Consider the following 26,637-nt stretch of genomic DNA (forward strand, 5'->3'; position numbering starts at 1 on the left):
TTTTGATATATTTTATTTTTTAAACTAGAATGAAATATACGGAGGGAAGTAAAAACCTTCCTTGAAATAACAAGAAATTATTTAAACGACTTTTTGATATTTATTTGAATAAAAAAAAACCAGCTGGCGATTCACTGAGTGGCTCTTCATGAAACTATCCCACATCCAAACACATTTCAATGACTCCAACGATTAATAAAACCGAGGTGGCAGAATATGATTGGGTATTGGTATAGATTGAAAAAATAAAAAAGTCAAAAGAGCTCTCTTTAGCTTTGGGTTGGCAACCCAAACCCAATTAGGCGGAGCATTCAATCTCTCACACTCTCTGACTCTATTAGCATTTCCTCGTTTCTATCGACAAGACAGCAACACTAACCAACGTCCCAACAAATCTCTTCCTTCCATCACTTCTATCTTAAATACTCTCTCCTTCTCCTTCTCTTCGTGCTTTCTTTGCTTCTAAAATAACCCATCATTTCTTCTTCAAGGTAACCTATATCTAGTGATGATCTAATTTAGTTATGTTTGTTTTGATGTTTTAAGTAATGTAACTGTCGTGTTGTTGTTTGAAGTGGTTTTTTTTTTTTTTGTTTTTGTTTATCTTGTAGGCTTTTTGGGTTCCAAAATGGAGGCTACGTTGCCTGTTTGCAAATCTGTTACCTCTACTCCTGTAAGTTGTTGTTGCTCTTTTGTTTTTGTGTTTCTGTTCTGTTGCTTATTTGTTTTTGCGCGTGACTTGTTTTTGGTTTGAATTTGTTAGAAGCGTGTCTTCTTTTTGTTTGATTTGTAATGGGTTCGCGTTGGAGTGTTCATTAGAAGGAAATGAGTCTTGGGTTTTGTTTGTTTTATTCTTTGGGGGATGGTATTGGTTGATGGCTCTGTAGTGTTGGGCTTAGTTTGTATTTGTGGAGCTGGGAATTGAAGCCAATTCAGTTATTTACTTGAATTGTAGATATGTGGTGCTATTTCAATTCTATGATCTTGCTAGCATATGTGGGGTGATGTAAATAATGAGGATGGTTTGGGAGGGTTAATGAGCTCAGAGGTTGGATTTTTCATTAAAAATGTTTTTGAAATATGAAGATAAGTGATAGGAAGTACATGTCTGATGCATATAACCTGCATTGTTGTTGTATGTTTTAAAGAATTCCAATGATACTGCTATGCATTTTTAGTTTTATGAAGTTGTGATATCTAGTGAAATAGTCCGTGATTGTTACAAATGCTGAAATAGTTTATTTATTCAATGCATAAGGGTTTATTCATGGGGAAAACTAGTGGAATCAGGAGTTCTCAATGCAGCTTTATGATGGGAAATAAGGTTAACTTTCCTAGACAAAGAGCTCAGACTGCCCACGTTAGTCACCGTGCTAAGAATGGAGGAGCTCTTGGGGTTACATGCCGTGCGGAAAAAATTCTGGTAGCAAACAGAGGAGAGATTGCTGTTCGTGTTATTCGAACTGCACATGAGATGGGGATACCATGTGTAGCTGTTTACTCTACCATAGATAAGGATGCACTTCATGTGAAATTGGCTGACGAATCAGTGTGCATCGGTGAAGCACCCAGCAGTCAGTCGTAAGTGGTTATAATATCCTTACTTTATCAGTCACATGTACACATGGATATTAGTTTGCAACTAACAAGGGGGATTTTAGGAAAAGCTTCCAAGACAGAGTCAGTAATCTGAAACAATTCATCTTAATTTAACAGTTGTTACTACCCTCTATGTTTCACCTCATATCTTATTCATTAAAGCATTGCTGGTAGCGGTTTGATTACATTTACGCCCCTTGTTAATTAGTTTATAAATTGGTGATTATAATTTTTTTCCTGCTTGTTGAAAGTTGCAATGTTTATATAGAAATAATTTGGTTCTTGAGTAGTCATTTAATTTCTCTATAACAAATGCACGATACTCTTAAGTTGTAGATTCGGAATATAATGAATTTATTTGTATGTTTAACTGTTTTTCCACAGGTACTTAGTGATCCCAAATGTTTTATCTGCTGCTATAAGTCGTAGATGTACAATGCTGCATCCTGGATATGGCTTCCTTGCTGAAAATGCTGTATTTGTGGAAATGTGCAGAGAACATGGAATAAACTTTATTGGGCCTAATGTAAGTAGAGACCAAGAACTCAATAGTAGTTAAAAGTGAGATTAATACATAATCTCCTAGATCTTAGCCTATCACATGTCAACTATTTTTTTATGTTTTTTGTTGTTGTTGAATTAGATGCTAAAATCACTGCTTTCTCAATTATGATAGATAAGTGAAAAATCCCATATTTGGAATACCATGTATACAGATTTTGAACAGCAATTCAATCTAGTATGCCCCATAATTGGGGTTATGGCTAATGGTGACTGTTGTTATAATCTTTTTTTTTTTTTTTTTATAAAAATATCCCTTAGTGGCTGACATCCTTTTTTATGTAAATCTTTATTCATTAGTATGGTATGATGCAGATTGTTGAAGTTTGGTGATTATCTTTAGTTATTTGAAATGTAGTAAAAAGCATGTGGAAGACAGTGGGAAGATTTATCTTTACGCTAAAAACTGTGATTGCCGAGTTGGTTGTTATTTTTTGGTTATTCACCAAATATCTTGAGGCAAATACATTTCCTTTCACTGAATTTCAAGTTTAACCTTGACTGCTTCTGTTTGGAAGGTGGTTAATTACACTATAATTTCATTATGGTTCTAGGTTTTAGGATGGGGTACATGTTCTATCTCAGCTTGGGTTGTATGTTAGTCAGTGCATCTATAAAGTTCATAAAGTAGTTTGCTTTGTAGTAGAAAACTGATGGCAAAAAGTAGATGGAATTCTCAGGTTTAGCACAAAGACATGGAAAAAAAAAAATGTTACATTGGGTCTTCAAGTATATACACTAACTTACAAAAGTTTTTCATTGAATGCTGAGTCATGCCTTCAAATTCATAAACCAACTTGCCAAAGGTTCTCTGCTGAGTCATACATGGTTCTAGCAAAACTTTCCTCGTGTTTTTCTTTCATTTTGGTTATCCTTTCCTTATTGTACTTGAAACCTATCATTTTCAGCACAGTAAATGGTGAAGTAGACTGTGTTACTCCATTGGCATGTTTTGAAGAAATTGGATCGAGAATTGATCAAGTTTTTACCTGGTGAAAGTATACCATGAATTCATGTTTATGGCTGTTTATCACGTGCATAATTGAAAAAAGATGCAAATTATTGTTTGCTTTGTGCAGCCTGACAGTATAAGGGTCATGGGTGACAAATCAACTGCTAGAGAAACAATGAAGAAGGCAGGGGTTCCAACTGTACCAGGAAGTGATGGCTTATTACAGGTGCCATGTTTGGCCATTATCTGTATTATTTGATTCAAAAAACTTTGGCATGAAAAGAATTGCATGTCTTGCAAGTTTAGTTTAATTATTTGGTTAGCTCCTTTTACTCCTTTTGATAATAGAGGAAGATGTAGTTTGATGTTATCTGACAAGCTTTTGTACGCTGATTGTTGTTAGAGTACTGAGGAAGGAGTAAGGCTCGCCAACGAGATTGGTTATCCTGTGATGATCAAGGTAAATAATCCCCTTCATACTAATCCTTCTTTGATAGTCATGTTTTATACAGATTGTGACAACATTGAAATTGCGATATACGCCATTGCTACCCTTCCAGACTCAGACAAATGTCAGTTAGCATTTATACAGAAAGGATGGAGTAGTGTTTTATCCTTGCTTCTTGCTTGATCACATCCTTGCCATCGACTTGTTTTGTTTTTACTCAGCTACACATCAAGCAATTTATGGAGCTCATTACTATCTTTGCTGGAAATCTTCTCCTCTGTGGGTGCATGTGCACGTATAGAGAAGAATGCTAAAATGCACTCCAAGTAACCTTGTACAATAGTGCCAAGCATTAAAACTAAAATCAATTAAAATATCTCAGAAATCATTCCATAATAGGAATTATCCAAAATTATCACTTGGATTCTATGTTGAAATTAAATGTTTGCATCTTTAATAAGTTATTCTCAATAGTTTCACTGTTGCTCCATTTGGTTTCTGAAGAATATGCAAGAGTGAAATTTGTGAAATTTCATAAAATAGGGTCTGGACCAGCAATTATGAGATTTGGAATTTTTTTTTCTACATCTAATACCAAGCAAATGAAGCATAAAATTAAAAAGCATTGAAACTTCTATTGAATTAAACCTATGTTCTGTAGGCAACGGCAGGTGGTGGAGGACGTGGAATGCGGCTCGCCAAAGAACCTGATGAGTTTGTAAAGTTGCTACAGGTACGAAGTTAGTGTGGAGCTGTTCATTGTAGTGTTGGGTATTTTTCCATGAAGCATGCTGCGTGAATTCTTTTGTTTGTCTATAGTTGAATTTAGTTCGCTTCCTTTGCTCTACAGCAAGCTAAAAGTGAGGCTGCTGCTGCATTTGGAAATGATGGAGTTTATTTGGAGAAGTATGTTCAAAATCCCAGACATATTGAGTTCCAGGTAATCTATGTCTGGAGATTTTATGAATTAATTATAATTTGGTCCCTTTAGTGTATCAAAACAAATTAATTAGTCACTGTAGTATAAAATATAATCAAATAGTCCTTTGACCAATGTTGACCATGCTTACTTTTAGAAGTATTGTGCTCTGAAAAATGCCCTCTTTTCTCATTGGTCTTTCCATCTTATCTTCTACCCCCCTCTATTTCTACAAAAAGAGAAGCAAAATAAATTGGAAAAAAAATGAAATGGGAAAAAAGGATTAAGTTCTAAATAGATTTAAAAATATAGGGATTAAATATATAGTTTTTGAAACCATGAGGACTAATTAATTAATTTTGCTAAACTACAGGGACTAACCCATAATTAACTTGAGATTATGTTTAATGAAGGTTTCTTATGGAAGATCATTAGAGTAGAGTCTGGAAGGGGAATGACTGTAACCTTGTTAATGCTAATGCAGGTTTGCATTTAGCAATGAAAATTGTCTTGTTACCTATAATTACGAGCTATAAGAAGGAAGTGCTGGGAACGAATTAGGCAAATGAGATTTGATTTAATCTACATCCAATTCTTGTTGGAAGAATCTGCATCTGTTTTAGACAATTTGTACAACTAGTTATCACAAGAAGAGAAGGAAGATGCCAGGGTTTTATAATTTAAAAGAGTATCTTGAACAATAAATTCATCTATTTATTGAGGGTAAAAGGCATTTAGCATAAGTGAATAAATGATCTATCTGGAAATGAAATCTACTGTATGGTGAAGATAAATAAGTGGGTGAATGATCTATCTAGAAATGAAATATGCTGAATGATGAAGATAAATCCAAATCCAAATCCAAATCTGAATTCATGTGCTGCAATGTCCTTTTGTTCATGCAGAAAATTAAGTACTTAAATCTGCTTTGCAGAAAATTTGAATCTGATATGAGGTAGGAACAATTTCTGAGTTGATTAGTCTAAACGCTATTGACTTTTGAGTGACTCAACTAGGTTGATACAAGTAGTCTTACTTTTCTCATAACACTTCTGACACTGCTGAATTTCAATTTGTCAATAATATAGTTCAGTTCAGTAATACTAAATTGCAGTTTTCCTTTTTGATATATCCTTTTACTGCCAACATCAATGTGAAAGCTTCTGAATCATTCCGGTACATTATTTGATTTGGTAGGTTCTTGCAGACAAATTCGGTAATGTTGTTCATTTTGGTGAGCGAGACTGTAGTATTCAGGTATTGTTTACTTTCTTATCTTGCAACTATCACAATGGGTTGCCATTTGTAAGCTATTTCTGAAAGGTTGTTGGACCGTTCACAGAAAAGAAGATAGCTTTTCATTTTCAACATTAAAAACCAATTCTAGGGAATTCATAAAGCTTGGTAATATCTTCATGAGCATCAATAATTTTAAGGAAGCTGAGAGGTTTGGTTTCAGCAGTCATGTTCAATCATAAGATAGAATGCATAAAAGTTTTATCATATGTTCTGGGAGTGATCCCTATACTGTTTCTCCCTTTCTTTTTCTTGTTGTTGTGGTTGTTATTTCATGTTTACTTTTAGCAGTAGACCTAGCATATTTGAAGTAATGGTTCTGTTGAAAATGGCTCTTATATAGAGACGTAACCAAAAGCTGTTGGAAGAAGCACCATCTCCAGCTTTGACTCCTGAGTTACGGAAGGCCATGGGTGATGCAGCAGTTTCAGCCGCAGCATCCATAGGGTACATTGGTGTTGGAACGGTTGAGTTCCTTTTGGATGAAAGGGGTTCCTTCTACTTCATGGAAATGAACACTCGAATCCAGGTTAAATATAAGCGATTAGTGATTTAGTTTTCTGTTCTTGTGTTGATAAAAACCCTATCTTGGTGATTAGTAGTTCTTTCTTTTGATAAAATAAAAAATGCAGGTGGAGCATCCGGTGACTGAAATGATTTCTTCTGTTGATTTGATCGAGGAACAAATTCGTGTAGCCATGGGAGAGAAACTTCGATACAAACAGGTATTGGAACAAAGGATAAATAGAAGAATTTATGCCCTATGCTTGTACACCTGTTTGATAGTTCTCTGGATTTCAATTTGCAGGAAGATATTGTTCTTAGAGGACATTCAATTGAATGCCGTATCAATGCAGAAGATGCTTTTAAGGGATTCCGACCTGGGCCTGGTATGTCTACATTGTGCTGAACATTACATTCGTGTTAAATTATTACTGCTATTTGATCCTCTTCATCACCACTTTTCTAGTTGCTATTGCGCATGCTTTTTTCCACCCAAACTCTGTTTTATCCTTCCTGTTTGAACGCCCAATGTCTAATCTTTTTAAGGTGACAAGCCATGAGGTTTATTGCATTTCCTAGTTTGTCTATTTAATGTTTGTTCATCTCACACAACTCCTGGATTTTATTGGTGTTGCTTTTGGTTGAATTATGAAAATTTCATTCATCTTGACGTGATTGATTTTCTTTTCCCTGAAAACATATTTCATAATTATCCAGCCGCTCGTAATATTTGTGCTCTTTTCCTTCTAAACAAACAGGGAGAATAACAGCATATTTGCCATCTGGAGGCCCGTTTGTTAGAATGGATAGCCATGTTTATCCTGATTATGTTGTTCCTCCAAGCTATGATTCCCTACTTGGAAAGGTTTGTCAAATAACAATTCCTTGTTCTTCTTTATGTTTTTGGCCATGTGACAAGGGGCATTCATGTTATTATCTCAATGTGATTGTTTTTTGCTTACTAGGAGCATATCTACATTCTGTATTGCTTAGCTGCATCTATTCTAATGAGAATACATTGAAATTTACTCCATAGACATAATGATAAGTCCCACACTTGTCTGATTTGGCCACTTTCTTTCTCTTGGAATGGTGCCCACCACATTCTATCTGGATAAATTTACTTCTAGATGCTTAGGTTCCTTGTTAATCAATTTAAGTTGATTTTCTTCTTCTTTTTGAAGTTGTATGCTGGTGACAGAAAGGCACTAGTTTTTTATTATGTAACCCCATACTGCCCATGCACAAAGTTTGGTACAGACTTGTAAAATGAGTTGCGTGGGCGTTTCCACCTATTAGCTCAATTTTTTTTTTGTTGGATTGTCTACATGAAATCTGAGCCAACAATTGTTATCCTGGCGTTAGACTTGTTTGCTGTCTCTGAAATCTGTTTCATTTCCTTGAGCTTGTGCTCATGTGATTCTGTCAGGCCCACATTTTTGTGCTGGGTGCTCTAGCATTTCCTTCACTAGATTGGGAACTATTATTCTACCGAAAGATCTAAATCATGAAGGCAAGGTTTGTTGAAGTGGTTGTTTGGGTTAAATATCAGTTGGTTCTAAATTTTTAAAGGCATCGTAGGCAGTTAGAGTTAAGTTGGAGTTATAACTGGAGTCCTAATGAACATAGGGATTAAAAAATTCAGAATATAGTCGAAGTTGGAAGACACATCATTTCGATGGATTTCCTGCTTAAGCTAGATGTTTTCAATTTTTTTTATTGTTGTCAAGGATAAAAGTGTATCTATGAGACATAACAAAGAGTGTTTTTTTTTTCCTTAGACATTAGCCTTCCCTTCATGTCAATTTTGTAGTTGATACTTGGATGCATTGTGTTTGCAGTTTAAAGCTACCATGTATGACAGCTTATTTAACTACTGAAAACAATTGGCTTCATCATATGGTTTTAATTACTGTGACATTTGGAACATATTGCAGCTTATTGTCTGGGCTCCAACAAGAGAAAAGGCAATTGAGCGAATGAAAAGGGCTCTTGATGACACTATTATTACTGGTAAGTGTCCAAGAATTTGAAAGGTGCCCCGCACTGGTACCCATGTTTTTAATTCTTGACTTGAGATAGTGGCAATGCATTGATTGTATGGAAAGAGCACATTGGGTTTAGGGAGTGAGAGTTTTGAAACCACATTTTTTGTTTTCTTTTTTTGATCTGGATGCATGCAAATGCAAACCTCTTTTGAGGCTCATCCTTCGATTAGTTTGGTGAGCCACTATCCACATAGGGTTGCTGTAAACTAGCACTATCCTTTGATTTGTTTCAGTCTGCTGCTAATTGCAGCAGAGAAGACATGCCATTTGTGGCTTTTCAGACAATCAAGCACATCTCTTAATATTTTTTTCACAGATGTGATTTGTTTTTGTTCTTAGAATCTGTATATTCTTTAATTTTTGATCAATCTCTCTCACTTTCTCTATCCAGGAGTTCCGACGACTATAGATTACCACAAACTTATCCTTGAAATTGAGGTTAGGAAAACTATAATTTGCAAATTTATTTATGAATTTTACTGAAAAAACCCTATGTATTTTGTTTGAACCTTGAACTGATTGGATCTATGTTGCCTTTTCATATGCCCCCTTGCTGACAGGACTTCAAAAATGGAAATGTTGATACCGCTTTCATTCCAAAGCATGAAAAGGAGTTAGCAGCGGTAAGAAGCTGATATAATCCCATTCATCATTGAAAATTGGCCCGGGGCACGGTGGTTTTCTTGGTTAAAACTGCACATTTTCGGTTAATATGAACCTCATTTCGGTTTCACTTCAGCAAACTTATTAAACTGACCTCCATGTCCTTTCAGTTCGTGCTTATGGTAGTAGAGTCGAAGCATGTTGTTAAATGCTTATGCCCTAACCACCCCCCGTCCCTTTCAGATTACAGTGTTGACCATGTCCTCCACATCCATGAAACTCCCTAAAGAAAACAGTTTGTCTTGGCAATTGTGTTTAGATATAAGCTTCTTCGTGGTCTCTTTCATCTTCTTGAATTCTATCTTGATATATGCTTAAGGTGTTCTCAGCTGATTCCACTTTTCTTCTTTTTTGCCTGCAGCCACAACAAATCATACCAGCCAAACAGTTGACCAATTCAGCCGCATAAATAGATCACCTCTCAAATCGCAACCATCTTCAGCTAATTTTCAAGCACAGTCAAGAGGCCAGGTTCTTGTGCGAATCTGCTGGAAGCTTTCGTTTTCCTTTCCTTTAGAACTTGTAAATTTCAACGTGCCAGACACGGGAGAATTATTCATGAAATTTTGATGTATGCTGTATGTGTTCCTTTTAGTTGGGGATGAAAATGGGGTAAAGTTCATCTTGCTCATACAATACTTGGATGGTGATGTTTTTAGTCAAGACTGATTCGAAATTTGTTGAAATGAAGGGAGAAATTTAGCTCTATCATGTTCTTCTCCCACCAGATTAATATCACATTCTAAATATCCCATAAGAACCTTGGGCAAGGCAAGGAAAGTCTCTGCACGAGTTTCCAACTTTTTTTTTTTAAATAATTGAGGAAAAACACCTCACCTCATAAGTTAGCTTCTGAGAAGGAGATAAACCACCTAACAATTTTTTTGTTTTAAATAACTAAAGTAATTTTATCCTCAATAATAATCCATTTAAATTGTAATATATATTTTTAAAATCTTATTCATGATTATTAATTAATCTACTGTTGAGATTCAAATTGACCCACAACTATCTTATTAATAGATGCTATTAAATTTAAGTGCAACTAAAAAAAAATTTTTTTTTTCTAAACATAAAGTTTATAAGTGTAAGGAAAAGATAAATCCAAGACCATCTAATAATTGAAATTAGAGCCTAGATTTGCCAACAAGTTCAGACCCTATAGCTAGGGCAAGAAATGGGTTGCGGCTCCAACCCAAGGTTGAATGTTTGGAGGAGATTGATGGGGTTTTTCTCACATTAGTTAGTGGAGAGGTTATAAGCATGGGGAAAAACTTCACCTCATAACAATTTTTTTTTAAATATACAAGTTTTTTTTTTTTAATGACTAACATCTTTTTACATTTAAATTTTAATACACACACACACACACACATATATATATATATATATGTATATTTTCAAAATTTTATTTATAATTATTAATTAACCTATACTAAGTTAAAGGAATCCTAATGAAATTTAAATTGACTACAACTAACCAACTTACTAAGGAATACTATATATTAAAGTTTAAATCGACTACAATTAATATTTTTATTGATATGAAAGAAACCCTATTAGGATTTATAAGGATTACTATTAAGAATATAATGACTCAGTCATTTAAAAAAACTATATATTTTAAAAAATTATTTTTTGAGTAGCTTTTTTACTAGAGAATCAAGGGGCTATTGGACATCTGAGCCACAGTCGACCAACTAAAATTAATCACAGTAGGAAAACTTGACCTGCCGTTAGATGCAAACACTAAAAGAAACAAAAGACACGCATGCTTCAAACGTTAAGCTTGAGCTTGGACACCATGGAAGTTCACTTTACAACTGATGTTGCAAGAATCCTGCATGGCAACTCCCACTACATATATATAGATCGACGCAGTGCTAATTAATTATTTAATACATAAACACTCCCACATGAAAAAAAAGGAAGAAAAGCCCACATAACAGCACCATAGTTTCCTTACATATTTAACTAAATTAAGGATAGAAACAAGAACAAGCAAACAGTAGGATCCAACTCTGTCTTCATGACGACGTTGAGGCTTTCAGCTGAGCCTCTAGATAATAATCATGGCATGGAGCAAGCGACAGATCGAGATCCTCTCCAAGTGAAAATGCCAAAGGATTGAGGTTGCCCTGTGAGAGAAATTGGCTCTCTTCCAAGTCTTTAACCCAGTACTGTAACAATCCGTAACCTCGTATACTCAGCGCCGCCTCCCACCACGCCGTACGGTGAGGGTGCATGGCGGGAGTGGCACTCATACTAAGAGAAAGAACTAGCGACGAGCATCTTCAAGCACGTAGCTCACTCTAGATATTGGGCTAAGGTATGGTGTTGGAGAAGAGAAAGGAAGGGAGCGATCATTTTATACGAGAGGCGAAGGGACACTGAACGTGGGTTCCTCCTCCTATGGGTTAGCAATGGCAGCATCTTCCAAAGGATATGCTGCGACCACTTCCATTGCTCCACACTTGATGACCGCACCTTTCGTCCTTTCCTTCATTTCTTTTTCTTTTTTTTAATCACCAAAAATAGGGTTAAGCAGTGATCACTCTACGGCCATGCTATATATTATGCATTGCTTTGTTTTTGCAAGTGTCCATTAATTTATAACCTAAGCATCAGTATCTTCCACAGTTCTTATTATTAAGAAAAAGAAAAAGAAAAGGAAAAGTGACGGCAGAAGTTTCCTTCTAGTGGTGGTAATGCATACTTCCGAAAACAAAAATTATTTGGAATCGAAATGACAAGTGATCATCATCATGCATATGGAATGGACTATATATCTTGGATATATAGGAGCACAAAGTGTTGTTTGGAAGATTATACCTAGTTTTAATTATCAGGATTAGTAGCACGAAGTCACTTATGTCATCTCTTAATTATAAATATGGAGGTCCGTAGCAAAAAAAAAGGCAAGAAAATCGAAAAAAAACTGATTGAAAAAACTGAACCCCAAAAAAAAAAACCAATTAAAAAAACCTCAGCCACTCTAAACACACTACCAGATCGTCTCTTCTTCTCTCTCGCGATCTCCCACTCCGGTTTGCCTTCCTCTCTCATGGAAGTCGCAACGTCCCCCTTCCATCTTCGTCTCTTGTCTCTTCGTTGTGTCTCCGATCTCTCAAAGCCAATGCTTGGAGCTTGGAATTTTCTCCCACATCTTATCAGCATGTTTACTTTTATTTTGTTCTCGATTCTTCTGTCGTTACTGCCCGGCATTTTCCTTGACCTGAGCTAGCTATGATATAAATACATATAAATTAATTCTTAAGATCAATTATTTATTTGTATATATAAATTTATCAGGATAACAATGAAGATTTAATTTATATACATAACACAAAATATAAAAAAATAAAATTTAAAGTACATAAAATTCAAAATAAAAATAAAAATAAATTATACTATTAAAGTTGCACCCTTCGATGTTTTGTAGAATATAATTCATCTATGATCGAATCTGAATCAATATCTTCAACAAGCTCTCATTCAATGTGAATCATCATATAATTTACAAAGAACTCTTTTTTTATTTTATTGCGAAGCATAGTTTTAACATGTTTCATAGCTAAAAATGTCTGCTCTGTAGTGACAGTGAAAACAAGCAAAGTCAAAACAAGACGAATCAACCTGTCAATTAAATGATAGTGTTGTAACTTATTTGTTTCAGCTAATTCTCGATATAATTCAAAAATGATAGACATATTCTGAAAGCTCTCATGATAAATCACATCAATCTGATAATGCTCTTGCTGAGATCTCAAATAATACATCTCTTGTTCATTGAAATCTTCAGGATAAAATTTGTCAGCAAGCTTGTAAATAGCATCAGCTTTGAATGATTTAAAGTTGTCTTTAGGTTCTAAAGCAGAGCTAAATACAAGGAGTTCCAATATCCCATCACTGAATCTAGAATTTAATTCTTTCAATTAAAAATCTATTGTTAAGTTAAATATATCATAATGATAATGATGGTAAACTGTCATTAAACCTTGTTGTTGACATGAACGACCTGTAGTATTTTAATATAAAGCATTCATATATGTGGTATGTCAATCTCATATTTAATGCAAACAGATTGCATATTTGTAAGGAGAAGATCAAATCCAGCATCCCTTAAAGTTCGAAGCAATGCTTTAGTAGTTGATACAAGATTCACTACATTTAAGATGTCAAGAGATTTTTGCTGTAAAGTTCGACAAAGTAAATTAGTAATCCTTATTATTTTATGCATCAAATATAAGTTGAATACAGATTCAAAAGATTTCATCACAATAAAACAACCACCAGCTTCTCCACGTATAGAGTTAGAAGATCCTTCTTAAACCATACTTTCAAACACAATAATAGTTGCACCATACATATCTATTAAGCTGCAAATAAAATCAAAATGAGAGCTCAAGTGAGTAGTTCCACTTCAATATAAATTACCGATTTGATTAGCCTATCTACCAATCTCATGTTTTCTAGTAGCTATCACATGTGCAATTTCTATAGCCTGAGCATAATGTAACTCGGTATGACATTTGAGAGAAACACTAATAAGATTGATAATGATTATCAATTTTGAGAGAAATAACCAAATAGAAGTCTCATTTCCGGTTGCTGCAACTAATGTCAGTTGTAGTCGGTAAGCAAAGCAATGCACATCATATGCATAAGGACAATCTTTTAGAAATAGAGCTTGTAGTCTATTCCATGCGTCACGCATATTGCAGGCACCATTATACCATTGACCTTGCATATTGAGAATATGCAAGTTATATCGAGCGAGCAAATCATAAATTTCTTTTTTAAGTGTTGAAGAAGTAGCATTGAAACATGCACAATACCAAAAAAACACTCTCGTACAAAACCCTGAATGTCAACAAATCTCAAAACAATAGCCATTTGTTCTTTATTTGATGCATCTCTGGCTTCGTCAACCAAATTACAAAACTTTGTATCTCTAATTTCTTCACAAATCTTTTTCCTCATTTTGTTCGCGAGAATATGCAAAATCTCTTTTTGAATAGTCGGTGAGGTATACTTTGCATTTTTCAAAGCTTTTTCTAAGACAACATCATCAATGTCAACATCCAGTCTCCCCATAAGTCTTATCATCTCCACAAAATTGCCTCGATTATTAGAAGCCAAAGATTCATCATGACCTCCAATTGCACATGCTTATAAGCTAAGCCATCGAACACTTTCAATTGTTGTTGTAAGTCTCAACCGATTTTTCTGAACTTTTTCAATAGTTTGTGCATTCAATATGTCTATTTACTTTCATTAAATCTTCAGCAGATTTCACAACATTATTATGTGGTGAAGTGAGACTTTCCACATGCATCAAAAGTGCACATCTAACCCCATCATTAACCCTCTTTCAACTTCTAAAGCCTTCGGTGGTGAATGTGAGATGACAAGACACTTTGTTTTCAAAGATAAAGTATGGAAAACAACATACTGCATCCTTTGATGGAGAGTACTCTAAACAAGGAAATTGATCAAACCAAGTATATTGAAATCGACGATACTGTCTCCCTGATTCAATCATTTGATACTTTGCTAACTTAAGTTGATATGAATGCATTTTGATATAAGCTCTTCTAATTTCATCTTGTTGATTAATATGATGTTTCCACATTGGAGTTCATAACCCATGATCTTGTTCAAGAGTATTAACATCAATTTCAACTCTTTGAGATTTGAAAGGGGGTTGTTCACTACTGGTTGATATTTGTTCGTTTGGTTTTTGAAGAATAAAAACATGGTTTTTCCTTTCTTGCTTCTTTGATTTTCCATTATAATTTATAACATATTCAAGTAAAAGGGATTAAGAAAGTCAAGTTCAAGATAAAAAGATATTAATACCACAATAGAATATTCATAAAATGCAGAATATACAAGGATAAACTAGTGATGCAGACTATTAGGAGATTTGGAGAACTTAACTTTGAAATAACCAGTAAATTATTAGTATTTAAACTATTAGAGTATACAAGGATAAACTAGTAATTCAGACTAATGAGAGATAAACTAGTGATGCAATATTGTAGCTTTGCATCCCAATTATAGCGAGTTGTCCATCTTTATATGGTGCCATAGCCATGAAAAACTCCTCTTTTTTTCTTCTTTCTGGTAGCATTTGATAGAAGATTTGCACCCTCTGGTCCTTGACATATGCTTGTGTATCTGACGTCAGTCATCACAGAGTCATAGCCCTTACTCGGTATTCTTGAAAGCATCAGGTGTTGGGTTTCAGTAATAGGATCATTATAGTTGTGAAATGGCAAGAAACTTGAGTCGGGATGAATCAGTTTAGCAACAATCCTTCGAGGTTTTCGGGCCACTACAAGGGTAAAAGGATTGTGAAGATTATTACTAAGCAAATACCAGGTTGCATGGCTGCTGGAGTCAGGTTGAATCATGAATCAGCTTAGCAACCATCCTTCGTCGTTTTGAGGGAGTTAATGGTAAGTTGTTGAAGTTGAATCCTTACCACACTAGGAGCATGTAGGAAAACACTACCTAAATCGAGAAGGGATCTTAATTTTCAACATCCTTACGACACGAGGGACTTGTAAGCATGGGCAAACTCAGCAAGTAAACAAATCTAAATCAAATTTACTCAGCCTAACAAGTCAATAATTTGGTAAAGATGCTAAGGCCTTAAAATAATGGGAAAAAATCCATATAGTTCAATTAAAACACACAGTAATGAACTAACAATTTGAAAGCTTATAGAGTAATTTATATTGAATGATATTGCTTCAAGAATCTGCATACCAGTTCATAGCAATTATTAAACTAAATTGCCTTGCACCCATGGACCATGGGGTAATAATAGTAAAATTGAAAAACTCAAGTCTATATATGATACCCTTTCTGGATTAAGAAAACTTAAAATCCTATATAAAATTCTCCCATCTCAGAAGAATCTTTCTTGCAATCTAAGGTGTGGAGACTACCTGCTCTAACCCTCTTAAAAACTCAGGTCTACTGTATCTCCATGCCATCAATGGCAGTTTATCTTTAGGGATATCCTTCATATTCTTTACTATCCTTCCATTTACCAGATACTGGTGTTTTTGTAAAATACTCTATGCTGCAGCTACTCCAGCAAAAAATAACAGAGGAGAAGAGCTGAGCGATACAGAGCAGCACTCTTGTTTCTTCCGAGCTTCAGATCCGCATTTCTCCTTGAAATCTTCATTTCTGATATGATTGTCACGACACTCTGGGCTGCAAAATGCCTTTTCACCCCTGCAAACAAAGACCCCATTTCTATTTTAGCAGTGGAAAATGAGTGTAAGATATGAGAAATGAGAACAAGAAAAATTTATCCCTTAAAATTCTCGAGGCTCAAGATGAATATCCTAACAAAGCCTCCCCAAAAGAATCAGGACCACATGCATAAGCAAACAAGAATTATTTGGGCCTTCTACTACAACATAATTCCCAAAATAAAGTGAAACTTATTAACTTAAATTTAGGGAACGGAATAACCAATACGCTTTTCAACAGCTAGAGCTTACCACCCAAATTTTAATCCCAACCTCAAAATTTTTTAAAAGCTACAACATTTGCCTTTGTTTTATAAATTGTCACCAAGAACCAAAAACATCATGAAGACAGCAATTCAAATTTCATTGAATAGTTGAAATTAGTATAGTTGCTGGAAAACATCCCATAAGACAGAAAATATTATATAGTTTCAAGTCCTGCAATGTAGGGATAAAGAGCCATCAAAGTGATTTTGCTGATATTTTTATATTTTCTGAAAAGAAAAACCCGTGTATATAGTTGACAAGGCACCAATGCTTCATTTGGTCACCATGACAGCAGTATAATTGTTTCTTAGTTAACACCAAGCTGTTATTGACTGTTCTAACTTTCGCCAAGTTGCAATTGACAGTGTTCAATGAATAACAAATCTGTCAAACTAATCCAAAAAAAGCATATCTTCCACCAGAAGGAAAGATATCCTTGTCAATGCTTACATGAAGCACGCCTGGCATGCTTCAGTAAATATGGAAATAAATTAATGACCAGTACCAATTATACTAAGATAAGCATCATCTCTGCATCATGAAACTTCAAGAGGAGAGGAAGAACAGCACAGCTCTGACAACTTACAAAGATAGATTTAAATGCTATTAAACCAGACAACGAAGCAGCTAATTTTGAACTTGTTTAAACCAGTTCAATTACTGTTCCAATTGTATGGCATCTTTGAACGATAATACAATCATATTAACCATTTCTAGTCCATGTGTTTTTCGGAACAAAGAAATCCAAACATAAATATGTTCTACATAAATGGAACATTTTTCTGCTTGTACAGGAAACCTGATCGATTTTACGATTGCATAAACTATCTCGTGTCCACATTTTCCATCACAAAGTAATCCAAAATAATCATCTTCCAAGTACGTGGAGGTTTTCAGTCAAAACAGGACGACGCAGTAATGACTGAAAGAACATGAGTAAGCAAGATTTTGTCCCAACACTAATTTGCCGACGAATCCATTGGCTGTTATCCCATCAAAATCTAGTAATCTATTGCCAATCAAGAACTTGCATTTTTCAAACAACAAAATTTCACAGCAATTCAAAGTCAAACAACAATCCATAAACAAAAAGCATATCCAATCAACCAAAATTCACACAATTCACTAGTCACACGCAATTCCAAACACGTGATTAACCACTAAAATTAAACCAAGAAAGCAATCATTTTTGTACCTGTACATGAAAATGTCCAGCCCCTCAAGCAGCTTCTTGCAGAGATAGCAAGAACTCAGGAAATCCTTGCTCCAAAACTCACTCCTAGCAGCAGCAACAGCAGCATCCATGGGCATCCTCACAGGTGGTGAAGCAGCATAAACCAGTCCAGAACCATCATCAAACTCATTCCCTGGATCAATACAAACCTCGTCACCATAACAAACACTCTGCTTAATCACATTATTCCCAACATGAGAAATAACACAAGTATAAATCTCATCATTCTCATCAACAACAAATACACCACCACCACCACCACTACTATCTTTATCAAGATTCGACACCCCAATACCTCCTTCTTTGAAATAAGAAGCAGGTTTCTTCAAAGAAACAATTGGGAGAAGACTGGATCTCGGTGACAAAGCCGAGTCAGAAACTTTATCTGACTCATCCATAGCAGCAACTATTCCTAACCCAACAGCACCACCATTCTCCAAAGACCTAGGTGATTTGTTGGCAACTGAAAAGGTCTCGGTTAAGGTTGAAAACAAAGAAAGACTGATTCTTGGTCTCTTTTTCTCCATTTTCAGACCAAACTGAGACATGGGCAACCCTCAAATCTTGAATTCTTGAAAATTCAAGACAAGGGTTTGCTGTTATTAAGAGAGAAAGGGTTTTGGAGTATTCACAAGTGTATATAACATGGAAGAGAGAATTTAACGGAGATGTATTAATTACAAAGTAAAAGAGATTCTAGAGAGAGAAAGAAGTGCAAAATTTAGAGAAGTGAAGTGCAAGAAAGAGAGATTCTTCGAGGCTAAATTTGTGGGAGAAATATTTTAGAGAGAAAGTGACAACTCTCTACCTACCTTATAGAGAGATACGCTTTAACGCCTGTGGTTTTTAGTGGAGAAGGGAATATAAACAGTGTGTAGCAATAATTATTTTGACTAAATTATAATCAATCATTATTATTATTTGTATATAATATACAACCTATTAGTAAGTGATTACTGTTTTTTTAAGGTAAATTGGGTAATTAATATATAAAATAAAAGGAATTAAAGAAGTAAAAAGTTTCGATCAAATAATATATTTTTTTTAGATATGGCATAAATATAATACTTAATTAAATTTTGTGTTTTTAAATAAAATATCAATTATAATTTTTTTGTATTTTAGAATTATAATATTTAATTAAATGTTATATTTCAAAACCATGATAAAATTATAATTAATGTCGCGATTCAGAACTATAATATTATTTAAATTTATTAACAAGGATAAACCGTTCAACTGTTTTATAATAATTGATCGGTTAATGTTGATAAATAGAGATAAGCTGTAATGTTAATATAAACAACAAATTTTTAAGATTTTAATTAGAATTTATGTTTTAGTTCACAAATTAAAAAAAAATGTATATTTTAATTTATAAAATATATTTAATTTTTTTTATAAAATTATAGTATTTGTGTGAAAGGGTCGACTGATTCATACAACTAAATCAATCAACTGACTGATTAAGTCAAAGGATTGGTAATGAGTACTACTCTATCTAAATATATAAAAAAAATAATATTATTTTTATAATATTTATTATTTTTTTGTTAATTTGACATTTAATTTAATTAATGATTTGAGAAAGTTAAAAATTTATAATTTTAGTAAAATTTAGACAGTTTTTCGTATAAAAAAATTAACGATAAATACTTTAATGAGATACTCCATTGTTGATCACTTGTAAATGCTAAGATCTTCTTTGTCAATGCATAGTCAGTGCTGCACCCTTGCCATGAGAAGCTCTTTCATTTTCTGTGCTCTGTTTTTCCTTGTTTTCTCATATGGTGCGTTAGCTTACCTTCTCTCCTTTGTTTTTCATTTGTCTCAAGAAAAAACAAGTCTTATTTTTTTTTTTATGCTATCCTTACTTGTTGTGAAAGTAACATTTGCAAGTGTGAATTAAAAGAAGAATATTTTTGTGTTCTTGACTGCTTAATTGCTAGCATCATTCATTTGGATTTTGGGGAATTCTTGATTGTATCATTCCAATAATCTGTTTTTTTCTTTCATGTTGTTATCATACAGTACTTTAGGGTATTATGGATTAATTTTCCTTGCCAAAATTTAATCCTTCATAATTGTGTATTAAACATAGAATTCCAACATAAATTTTTATGAAGTAATCAAAATTCATGATCAGTTGAGTTCTTCGAGAACTCTAGACTTTTTTCATCAGGTTTACTCACTGGCTATCTCTTGCTTCGGAAAGGGTGGTCAACTTGATTTGACGGAGGATATTTGAAGAAGATGGTCTCAAAGGGTCTCCGGGTAGACTCCGCCACTGGGAATGCTTTTGTTATGTATTATAGTCTTCATGGTTCTTTGGCAGAGATGGAAGCTGCCTGAGATCGCCTGAAAAGGTCTAGACTCCTCATAGAGAGAAGGAATTAGAGCAATGCCGTTTGCATATATAAAGGACAGAAAATCTTACAGGCTAGGGAGTTCCTAAGGTGAACACTTTGGAAAAATGAAGACTCTTGCAGAGGGAATTTCTGAAGATGCTGGAAGCTGGTTTTCATCCCGATCTTACTACATTTAATGTACAAGCCATGGCTTTTCAAGAATGTCTTTGTTGTGGGATCTCCATCTAGGCCTTGAGCATATGAAACATGATAAGGTTGCTCCTTATCTTGTGACTTGTGGTTGTGTCATTGATGCATCAGGAGCAAGATGCATTTGGATAATTCTCCAAAGTTATTAACAGATCCTTTAGTGTTTGTGTTTTTGGGAATGGGGGCTTCCATTCAAGTTCAGAGGCATTTATGGAGTTTGATAGGCAGCGGAAGTGGACTTACAGAGAGAGTTCATTAAAATATATACCGGGAAACTACACAAGAGTAAACACATCTTTTGGAAACACTGACTATTGGCCTTGTGTTACTGTGTAAAATCTTGATTTGTTTGACTGAAACTCGAATTATGCTCATATAGAATTCTTTTAGATTCCTAGAGTTTGGAGTCAACATGCAACCTTGAGCTACTACTTTGCCTTTTGGTAGAGATGGTGGTGATTTTCCCTATATATGTCTATTCTGCTTAATAGCAATGCAATGTCTGATGACTGAGTTAATTCTCCAAAAGGTGTCCCCTATCATCTTAAATCCTAGAATGTTTGTCAAATCTTGCTGATCTAGTGGTGGTGACCCTTGGAGGATGAAGGTGGAATTGGAAATGGTTGAGATATAACTGATCAGTTTCAATTGTAAATACTCGAGAGATCTGAATATGCTGTTGAGATATAACTAGAAACCATGCCAGCATTAAAACAAGTTTGGTTTTCCAAAAGCTACAAAAGAATGTAAAACAAGCTTCAGGTAATGTTGAATGCCAAATACATCGGTCTATCTTCGCTACAACAAAGTGTTTTTCAATCGTCCTTTATCTTCTTCCTCTAGATGGTGAGCTTGGGTGGCTTCTTGAGCTATCATATCCAGATTGTAGTTCGCTGTGATCACATCCTGGCAACAGATCAGAAACAATTGAATTGTAAAGCTTGCAGAAGTTGTAACTTGTAAGATCTACGAGTTGCTATGAAATTAGTAAATGTTATCCTAGGAAAAATCGAAGTTTGCACGAGCAGGTTTTTTGCCGCTGGAGTTAAAAAAAAATGGAAGCATGTAGAACTCACTTGAACTGAGGAAAAGTGGCTGTGATAAGGGGAGCTTCCAGTGCTGCCCCCAGGCATGACGCTAGGCATGTTTTCCTCAGCAAGCTCTCTCAATCTGTTAAGCTCCGGTAGTACGACCGCTCCGAGATCTGGTCTATCTTTCCGCCTCAGTTCTGCACAACGAAGAGATAACTTGGCAAAGCTCATGGCTTCCTCAAGGGGCCAGTCTAGAACGGCTGGGTCAAGCATCTCTGCAAAAGTTCCCTTCTCAATGGCCCTCTCAACATGATGAGTTAAACCCATAGGTGGCTTGGCTGTTATCATTTGCAGAAGCACGATACCAAGTGAGTAAATATCGGATTTTATCCCAAGCATTCCTGTCTGCTGATACTCTGGGTCAATGTAACAGAATGTTCCAGCTGTTGACGTCATGCGATATTGAGTAACAGTGTTGGCTATTGATGGAGGGACAAGCCTGGCCAAGCCAACATCACTGATCTTGCTGACATAGTTGCGGTCAAGCAAAATGTTGCCTGGTTTGAGGTCGCGGTGAACAAGTGGTTCCGGCTTGGTTTGATGGAGGAAAAGAAGGCCGGTGCCGATTTCTGCAGCAATCCGGAATCTTAATTGCCAAGAAAGAGGTGGACTGTTTCCTCGGTGGAACAGGCAGTCTTCCAAGCTTCCGTTAGCCATGTACTCATAGACCAAGCAGCCATACTCTGGGCAGGCTCCAAGGAGGAGAACCATGTTTGGATGCCTTATGCAGGATAATACTTCAACCTGCATGAGAGTTGTCAGAAATTCAGAATACACCCAAGAACAGATGGTTCAATAGGAAAAAAAAAAGAACAGAAAAAAAGGGCAGTGCCATTACACTGGATTTTGTCTAGTTGTCTTCCTAGAGCTAAAAAGATTAAAAAAACTCGAGTTTGGGAAACTTAAATTCAATACTTGTGGCTCAACTTTTATGAGCTGAAGGCAATGGATTAGCTCAAAATATTGTCAGGCTTATTTGTTGCAGGAGAGCTAGTGGCTAAATAAATATGATTTACTTTTTAAGTCGGCTCTTTGGCATTTGAAAAATCACTTGGTTTGGTTACGTTTCTGAAGAAAAGTGTGAATGTTACTAGTTCCTCGTATCAAAACCTCATATTAAATGATTCTCTTCATCACTTCTGCTAAGATACTAGTGATCATCATTTTGAATTCAGTTTCATTAGTTTAATTTGGATAAAGTTATGATGGATGTATTTAGGTTTATGTTTATTTACTCATTTATTTTTGGTTGATGGGCAGAGCTCCAAACCTCTTGCTGAAACTGTGACCTTCCATGAGCTGCATCAGGACGTAAAACTTTAATGGCCACTGGTGTATGATCCAGATAGGACTTGTAAACAGGCCCATAACCTCCTTCTCCAATCTTGAGTGAGTTTGAAAACTCATCTGTTGCTGCTTCAATCTCCTCAATCGTGTATTTTCGATATCGAAGATCACTGTTTGCAATGGATGCTAGTGCCTTGTTCTTCTCCTGGAATTCCTTTTGAGCTATCATTTCTGCATTTAGTCTTTTTTGTAATTCCAATTCGGCGATCCTTTGAGATGATTCAGCTGCCTCAATGGCTGCTTTACACTTAGCTCTCTCCTTTGCTACAAGTTGCAATGCAGCTTCCTCTGCTAATCGCGCTCCTTCTGATCTCTGTTGTTCTTCCAATTTCCAATGATGAAGTTCCCTGGCCTGTAATGAAATTCCATCAGAATTCAATCACATTGCAGCTCAACTCAAGGTTTCATTTTCAATTCAATGTTTCCATTGGTGCTTTTGGTTGGAGATTTCGGATATTCTGAGCTATTTGTTTATTTTGACTTTCAAGTTTGAGTAACACATAATGAGCTTCCAGTCTGAAGAGAATGAAAAGAGAGCTTGAATGATGGAACGCCTCTAAATATATTTTTAAATATACTGATAAATTCACTATGAAAGATGGACTTTTGTACCATAGAATTAACAAATTTAGACTCTTGTCAAAGAAGGTTTGAACTGTCAGTACCTTCTGTTTTGCTGAGAGTGCTTCTCTGCAGGCGGAGCTATACATGTCCATTGTTTGCTTGAGCTCTAGTCTGAGCCTCCGCATCTCAGATTCCATGTCGTCCTATAAATTTTGAAAGAAGCATCCATTATATTTCTGTTTTCTGTCTACTCTACTGTGAATCATTCTAAGTTACATGAGTGTATGCCTCACTTTTGCCCTAATGTTTATTGTTTGTCTCCCTGTCAACCTGCCTTCTTCCCATGATTCACAGAACTTTTGTTTGTTATGAATGATTATGTTTCTATAGGTAATCATATGACTGCTAATGGACATTACTTTTTTTGAAAATGTATGGAAAAACAAATGTAAAAGCATTATAAAGGAAAGATGATGGGTTAGCTTCCGGGAGAAATCTATTGGGACAAGCCAACCAGAACCTGCCCCTTGACTGTCAGGAAACACACAGTTCAATCAGGATCATACACAAATCGATGCATGTTGGTGGGTGTTTATGCATGCATTAACTATGCCTTCTCAAGGACTTTATGTTGTTACCATGTTCTGTGAAGACGACCATGATGTGTTGCCACTTTCTTGTGAGGTTGACGAGAAATTATACTGTGAACTTGCATCTATTGATTTGTTTCCTGAGTACAATGACCCAAAGGATCTAATGTCATAATCCGATCCATTTGAATGCCGAGGTGTCATTCCAGTTTCGAAAGCGTTTGAAAGCCGAGGTGTCATTCCAGTTTCGAAAGCATCGTAGATAGCAGGAAATGCGTGATCAATGCTTGGCCTTCCACTGCTTACAAATGATATGTCAGAATCTGGAATGGAGGGCTCATATTTGGCGATTCCACCTCTTCTAGTGAACGGTGACCTGTTTCGGTGGTTATCAGGTTAGTCCTCTAAAGTTGGTTTAGAGATAATTCTCTAATTAGAAATTGCCATCATCTTCAAATTTGTTCCTTAAAGAATTGCTGGTGCTTTATGAGCCTCGTTATCAGTGCTGCATCGAGATGGCAGCCACTGATATGAGGCAGCCACATGAGCATGGATGCCATAGTTTTTGTTGTGAGAAATATTATGGTTTTGCTTTGAGTTGCCTCTAAAGTTGGTGTTGGAAAGCAGTAGTGCCAGGACTGGTGGTACCGGTGAAGCGACCAAAAAATAGAAGAAAAAAAAGGGTTTGTATCATGGAAAAAGTTGCTGATAAATTTAAGATGTCAAGCATTGAAAAGAGAAGTGTCAAATCGTGTAAAGTTCAAAGAAGCCAGTATAATTCAATAAGAAGATAGAACTGCCTGCCATTGTAACTGGGAGAGAATGAGAAGAAGCTTCTATCCGTTTAGACTTTAAATTATATGATTAACCTTTAGCACCATGGATTATTGATGGTCATTAGTATTTTACACCTATACACCTCAGAGAAGTTTATCTGTCGAACTTACTTGATTTCCATATCTTCTTGAAGGCCTTGCAGGGTATATGGTGACCTCTCTGGTACTGTAAAAGATCGATGCACCTCTAATGAGAAACGACAAAGCCATATAAAGTGGTGTAAAGAACAAAATGCTTATTAGAGAGGCAGACCTCTGGGAGCTAGGCTAGACTTGAAAAGGGTTTCAGCTGCATCAGACGTGTTGCTGGCCCTGCTCTGCATTTGAGTTTGAATGGAGTGTTTCGGAGGTGGTGGACCGCTAGCAGATCGCACCGATGAGATCTTTCCTTTGCTGATGACATATACAGAGCAGAAGCCTGGCGCTCCTTTGGACACATTACCTGGAACATCTGTGGTCTTGAATTTTCTGTGGGGAAGAAAAACATAATTGGTATGATATCAAAATTCATATTCCGAACTTTATATCTTAGAGGATGAGGTATGGCGTTGTATGAAATCAGATGGAAATCTGAAGTTGCTTGAACCTTGTAAACAGATTTAGATGGAACATTGTCGTGGCAGTTATCCATCTATATCTTGGTTTGTTCCAGATTTGAGAAATCTGAAAACCAAACCAACAATTGCAGGCTCTATGTATCAACTTAGCACAGGGAATTAGACTTATTGTCTTAATCTAATGTCTATTTGTCCTGTAAATAAATATTTCTTTAGGTAGCAAAGAGGATCTGAGTTATGATCAGCTAGCCCTCCATAAATGCTTTACCTGACAAGGCCTCCCTTCGATGATGAACCAAGTATCAGAATCTCAATTGCATTTGCGGTAACGTATTCTATTATTCCTTTGGCAACGTCCATTCTCTCCACGACAATTTCGTTGCATTTTATCTGCATCAAACGTCAACGGTGAGATTGAAGGATAAAAACCCAGTAATTAATCTCCATTGCTAAATTAGTGTAGCACGTGAGAATTTAATTACATAACCAAACGTTAACCAGATGAAATGGGGATTTGATATGGAAAAAGGGAGCAGAAATGACCTCCTTTCTTGTGCAGAAGCAACGAAAAGGAAGGAACAGCGATTTGGCTTGGTTGGTAATTTGTTTGCTATATATTTTCGCAACGTCGTCATTGACCTCATTGATGGAGACTTGGTTTCCACCTGCAACCACAGAGAAAATCGGTACGGTGGTGAATGTGATGCTTAAACATTCCATCTCAAGATTTTATTACGAGTAACCAAAGCAATATCAAGCGAAAGTTGAAATTTTTTTTTATATTAGAACTGCTAGCTTAAATCGGAATTGTTGCATCTGAACTGTGTGATGGATTTTATGATGTTTTGATTCGCATATACGTGCATTGCATGCAAGGTCTAGACGACAAACAATGACTATCAGATGATCATCATCATCATCATTGAGACACGAAGAAGAGGAGGCTCACATGGGGTGGGGATGGACGACGGGTTCTGTTTAATATGCAGAAGCGTAAGAGCCTGTCCCCTGGTGAGAAGATGATCAACAGTCCACTTGAGAGCATGTTGGCTGCTTTTATCCTTGTCTATGGCAACTGCTACGCTGCTTTCTTTCTTTTCTCCATTCCTTCTAGCCATCTACGTCTCTCTTGTGAGAATCAAATCAGCTTCTGCTCAGAAAATACGAGAACAAAACAAACAAAACTTCAATGATAGCTAGCCCCTTCTGGTTTCCTTGAAATATGCTTTAAGACCATAGCAGATATCATCATCGTCTTGATAGTTAAAGAAAATGAGTTGGTGACCTCCCAAAATTAGCAAATAATACCAGACTTTAAAGACTAGTCTT

The 26,637-nt window shown here is 35.7% G+C and overlaps 3 protein-coding genes across 4 annotated transcripts; 1 reads left to right on the forward strand and 2 right to left on the reverse strand.

The window, feature by feature from the left end:
* The first annotated feature begins 280 nt into the window (after positions 1–280).
* Positions 281–9,698, forward strand: LOC118033631 (biotin carboxylase 1, chloroplastic). The gene is made up of 17 exons (XM_035038685.2): positions 281–491; positions 612–673; positions 1,259–1,581; positions 1,984–2,125; positions 3,240–3,338; positions 3,516–3,572; positions 4,222–4,293; positions 4,411–4,500; positions 5,677–5,736; positions 6,119–6,304; positions 6,408–6,500; positions 6,584–6,665; positions 7,038–7,144; positions 8,217–8,292; positions 8,719–8,765; positions 8,888–8,950; positions 9,352–9,698. Exons 2-17 carry the CDS (start codon positions 629–631, stop codon positions 9,397–9,399), a joined length of 1,590 nt encoding a protein of 529 aa, XP_034894576.1. The 5' UTR covers positions 281–491; positions 612–628; the 3' UTR covers positions 9,400–9,698.
* A 5,958-nt stretch (positions 9,699–15,656) lies between these two features.
* Positions 15,657–18,571, reverse strand: LOC118033632 (FCS-Like Zinc finger 14). Of its 2 annotated transcripts, XM_035038687.2 has the most exons (3): positions 18,061–18,571; positions 17,727–17,898; positions 15,657–16,244 (listed from the first exon to the last, which is right to left on the reverse strand). In XM_035038687.2, exons 1-3 carry the CDS (start codon positions 18,311–18,313, stop codon positions 16,082–16,084), a joined length of 588 nt encoding a protein of 195 aa, XP_034894578.1. In that variant the 5' UTR covers positions 18,314–18,571; the 3' UTR covers positions 15,657–16,081. The 2 variants fall into 2 exon arrangements, with proteins under 2 accessions (XP_034894578.1, XP_034894577.1); XM_035038686.2 differs by having other exon boundaries at positions 17,727–18,571.
* A 2,436-nt stretch (positions 18,572–21,007) lies between these two features.
* LOC118033649 (U-box domain-containing protein 35) lies at positions 21,008–26,426 on the reverse strand. The gene is made up of 9 exons (XM_035038702.2): positions 26,238–26,426; positions 25,577–25,698; positions 25,005–25,219; positions 24,863–24,917; positions 23,964–24,291; positions 23,427–23,528; positions 22,685–23,113; positions 21,400–22,158; positions 21,008–21,229 (listed from the first exon to the last, which is right to left on the reverse strand). The coding sequence occupies exons 1-9, from the start codon at positions 26,424–26,426 to the stop codon at positions 21,122–21,124; spliced, it is 2,307 nt and encodes a 768-aa protein (XP_034894593.1). The 3' UTR covers positions 21,008–21,121.
* Between the last annotated feature and the right edge of the window lie 211 nt (positions 26,427–26,637).

This window comes from Populus alba, chromosome 6 (genome assembly GCF_005239225.2).
Source record: "Populus alba chromosome 6, ASM523922v2, whole genome shotgun sequence".
NCBI lineage: Eukaryota > Viridiplantae > Streptophyta > Magnoliopsida > Malpighiales > Salicaceae > Populus > Populus alba.

Bases quoted from the DNA above. Each gene is read 5' to 3' on its own strand.
- LOC118033632 (XM_035038686.2), bottom strand. From the start codon at position 18,313: ATGTCTCAGTTTGGTCTGAAAATGGAGAAAAAGAGACCAAGAATCAGT. The intron at 16,245-17,726 runs GTACAAAAATGA...CTTTGTTTGCAG, and splicing joins CTGGACATTTTCATGTACAG to GGGTGAAAAGGCATTTTGCA.
- LOC118033649 (XM_035038702.2), bottom strand. From the start codon at position 26,426: ATGGCTAGAAGGAATGGAGAAAAGAAAGAAAGCAGCGTAGCAGTTGCC. The intron at 24,292-24,862 runs GTAAGTTCGACA...CCACCGAAACAG, and splicing joins CAAGAAGATATGGAAATCAA to GTCACCGTTCACTAGAAGAG. The intron at 21,230-21,399 runs GTGAGTTCTACA...ATCTGTTGCCAG, and splicing joins GCCACTTTTCCTCAGTTCAA to GATGTGATCACAGCGAACTA.
- LOC118033631 (XM_035038685.2), top strand. From the start codon at position 629: ATGGAGGCTACGTTGCCTGTTTGCAAATCTGTTACCTCTACTCCT. The intron at 6,305-6,407 runs GTTAAATATAAG...TAAAAAATGCAG, and splicing joins AAATGAACACTCGAATCCAG to GTGGAGCATCCGGTGACTGA. The intron at 8,293-8,718 runs GTAAGTGTCCAA...TTCTCTATCCAG, and splicing joins TGATGACACTATTATTACTG to GAGTTCCGACGACTATAGAT.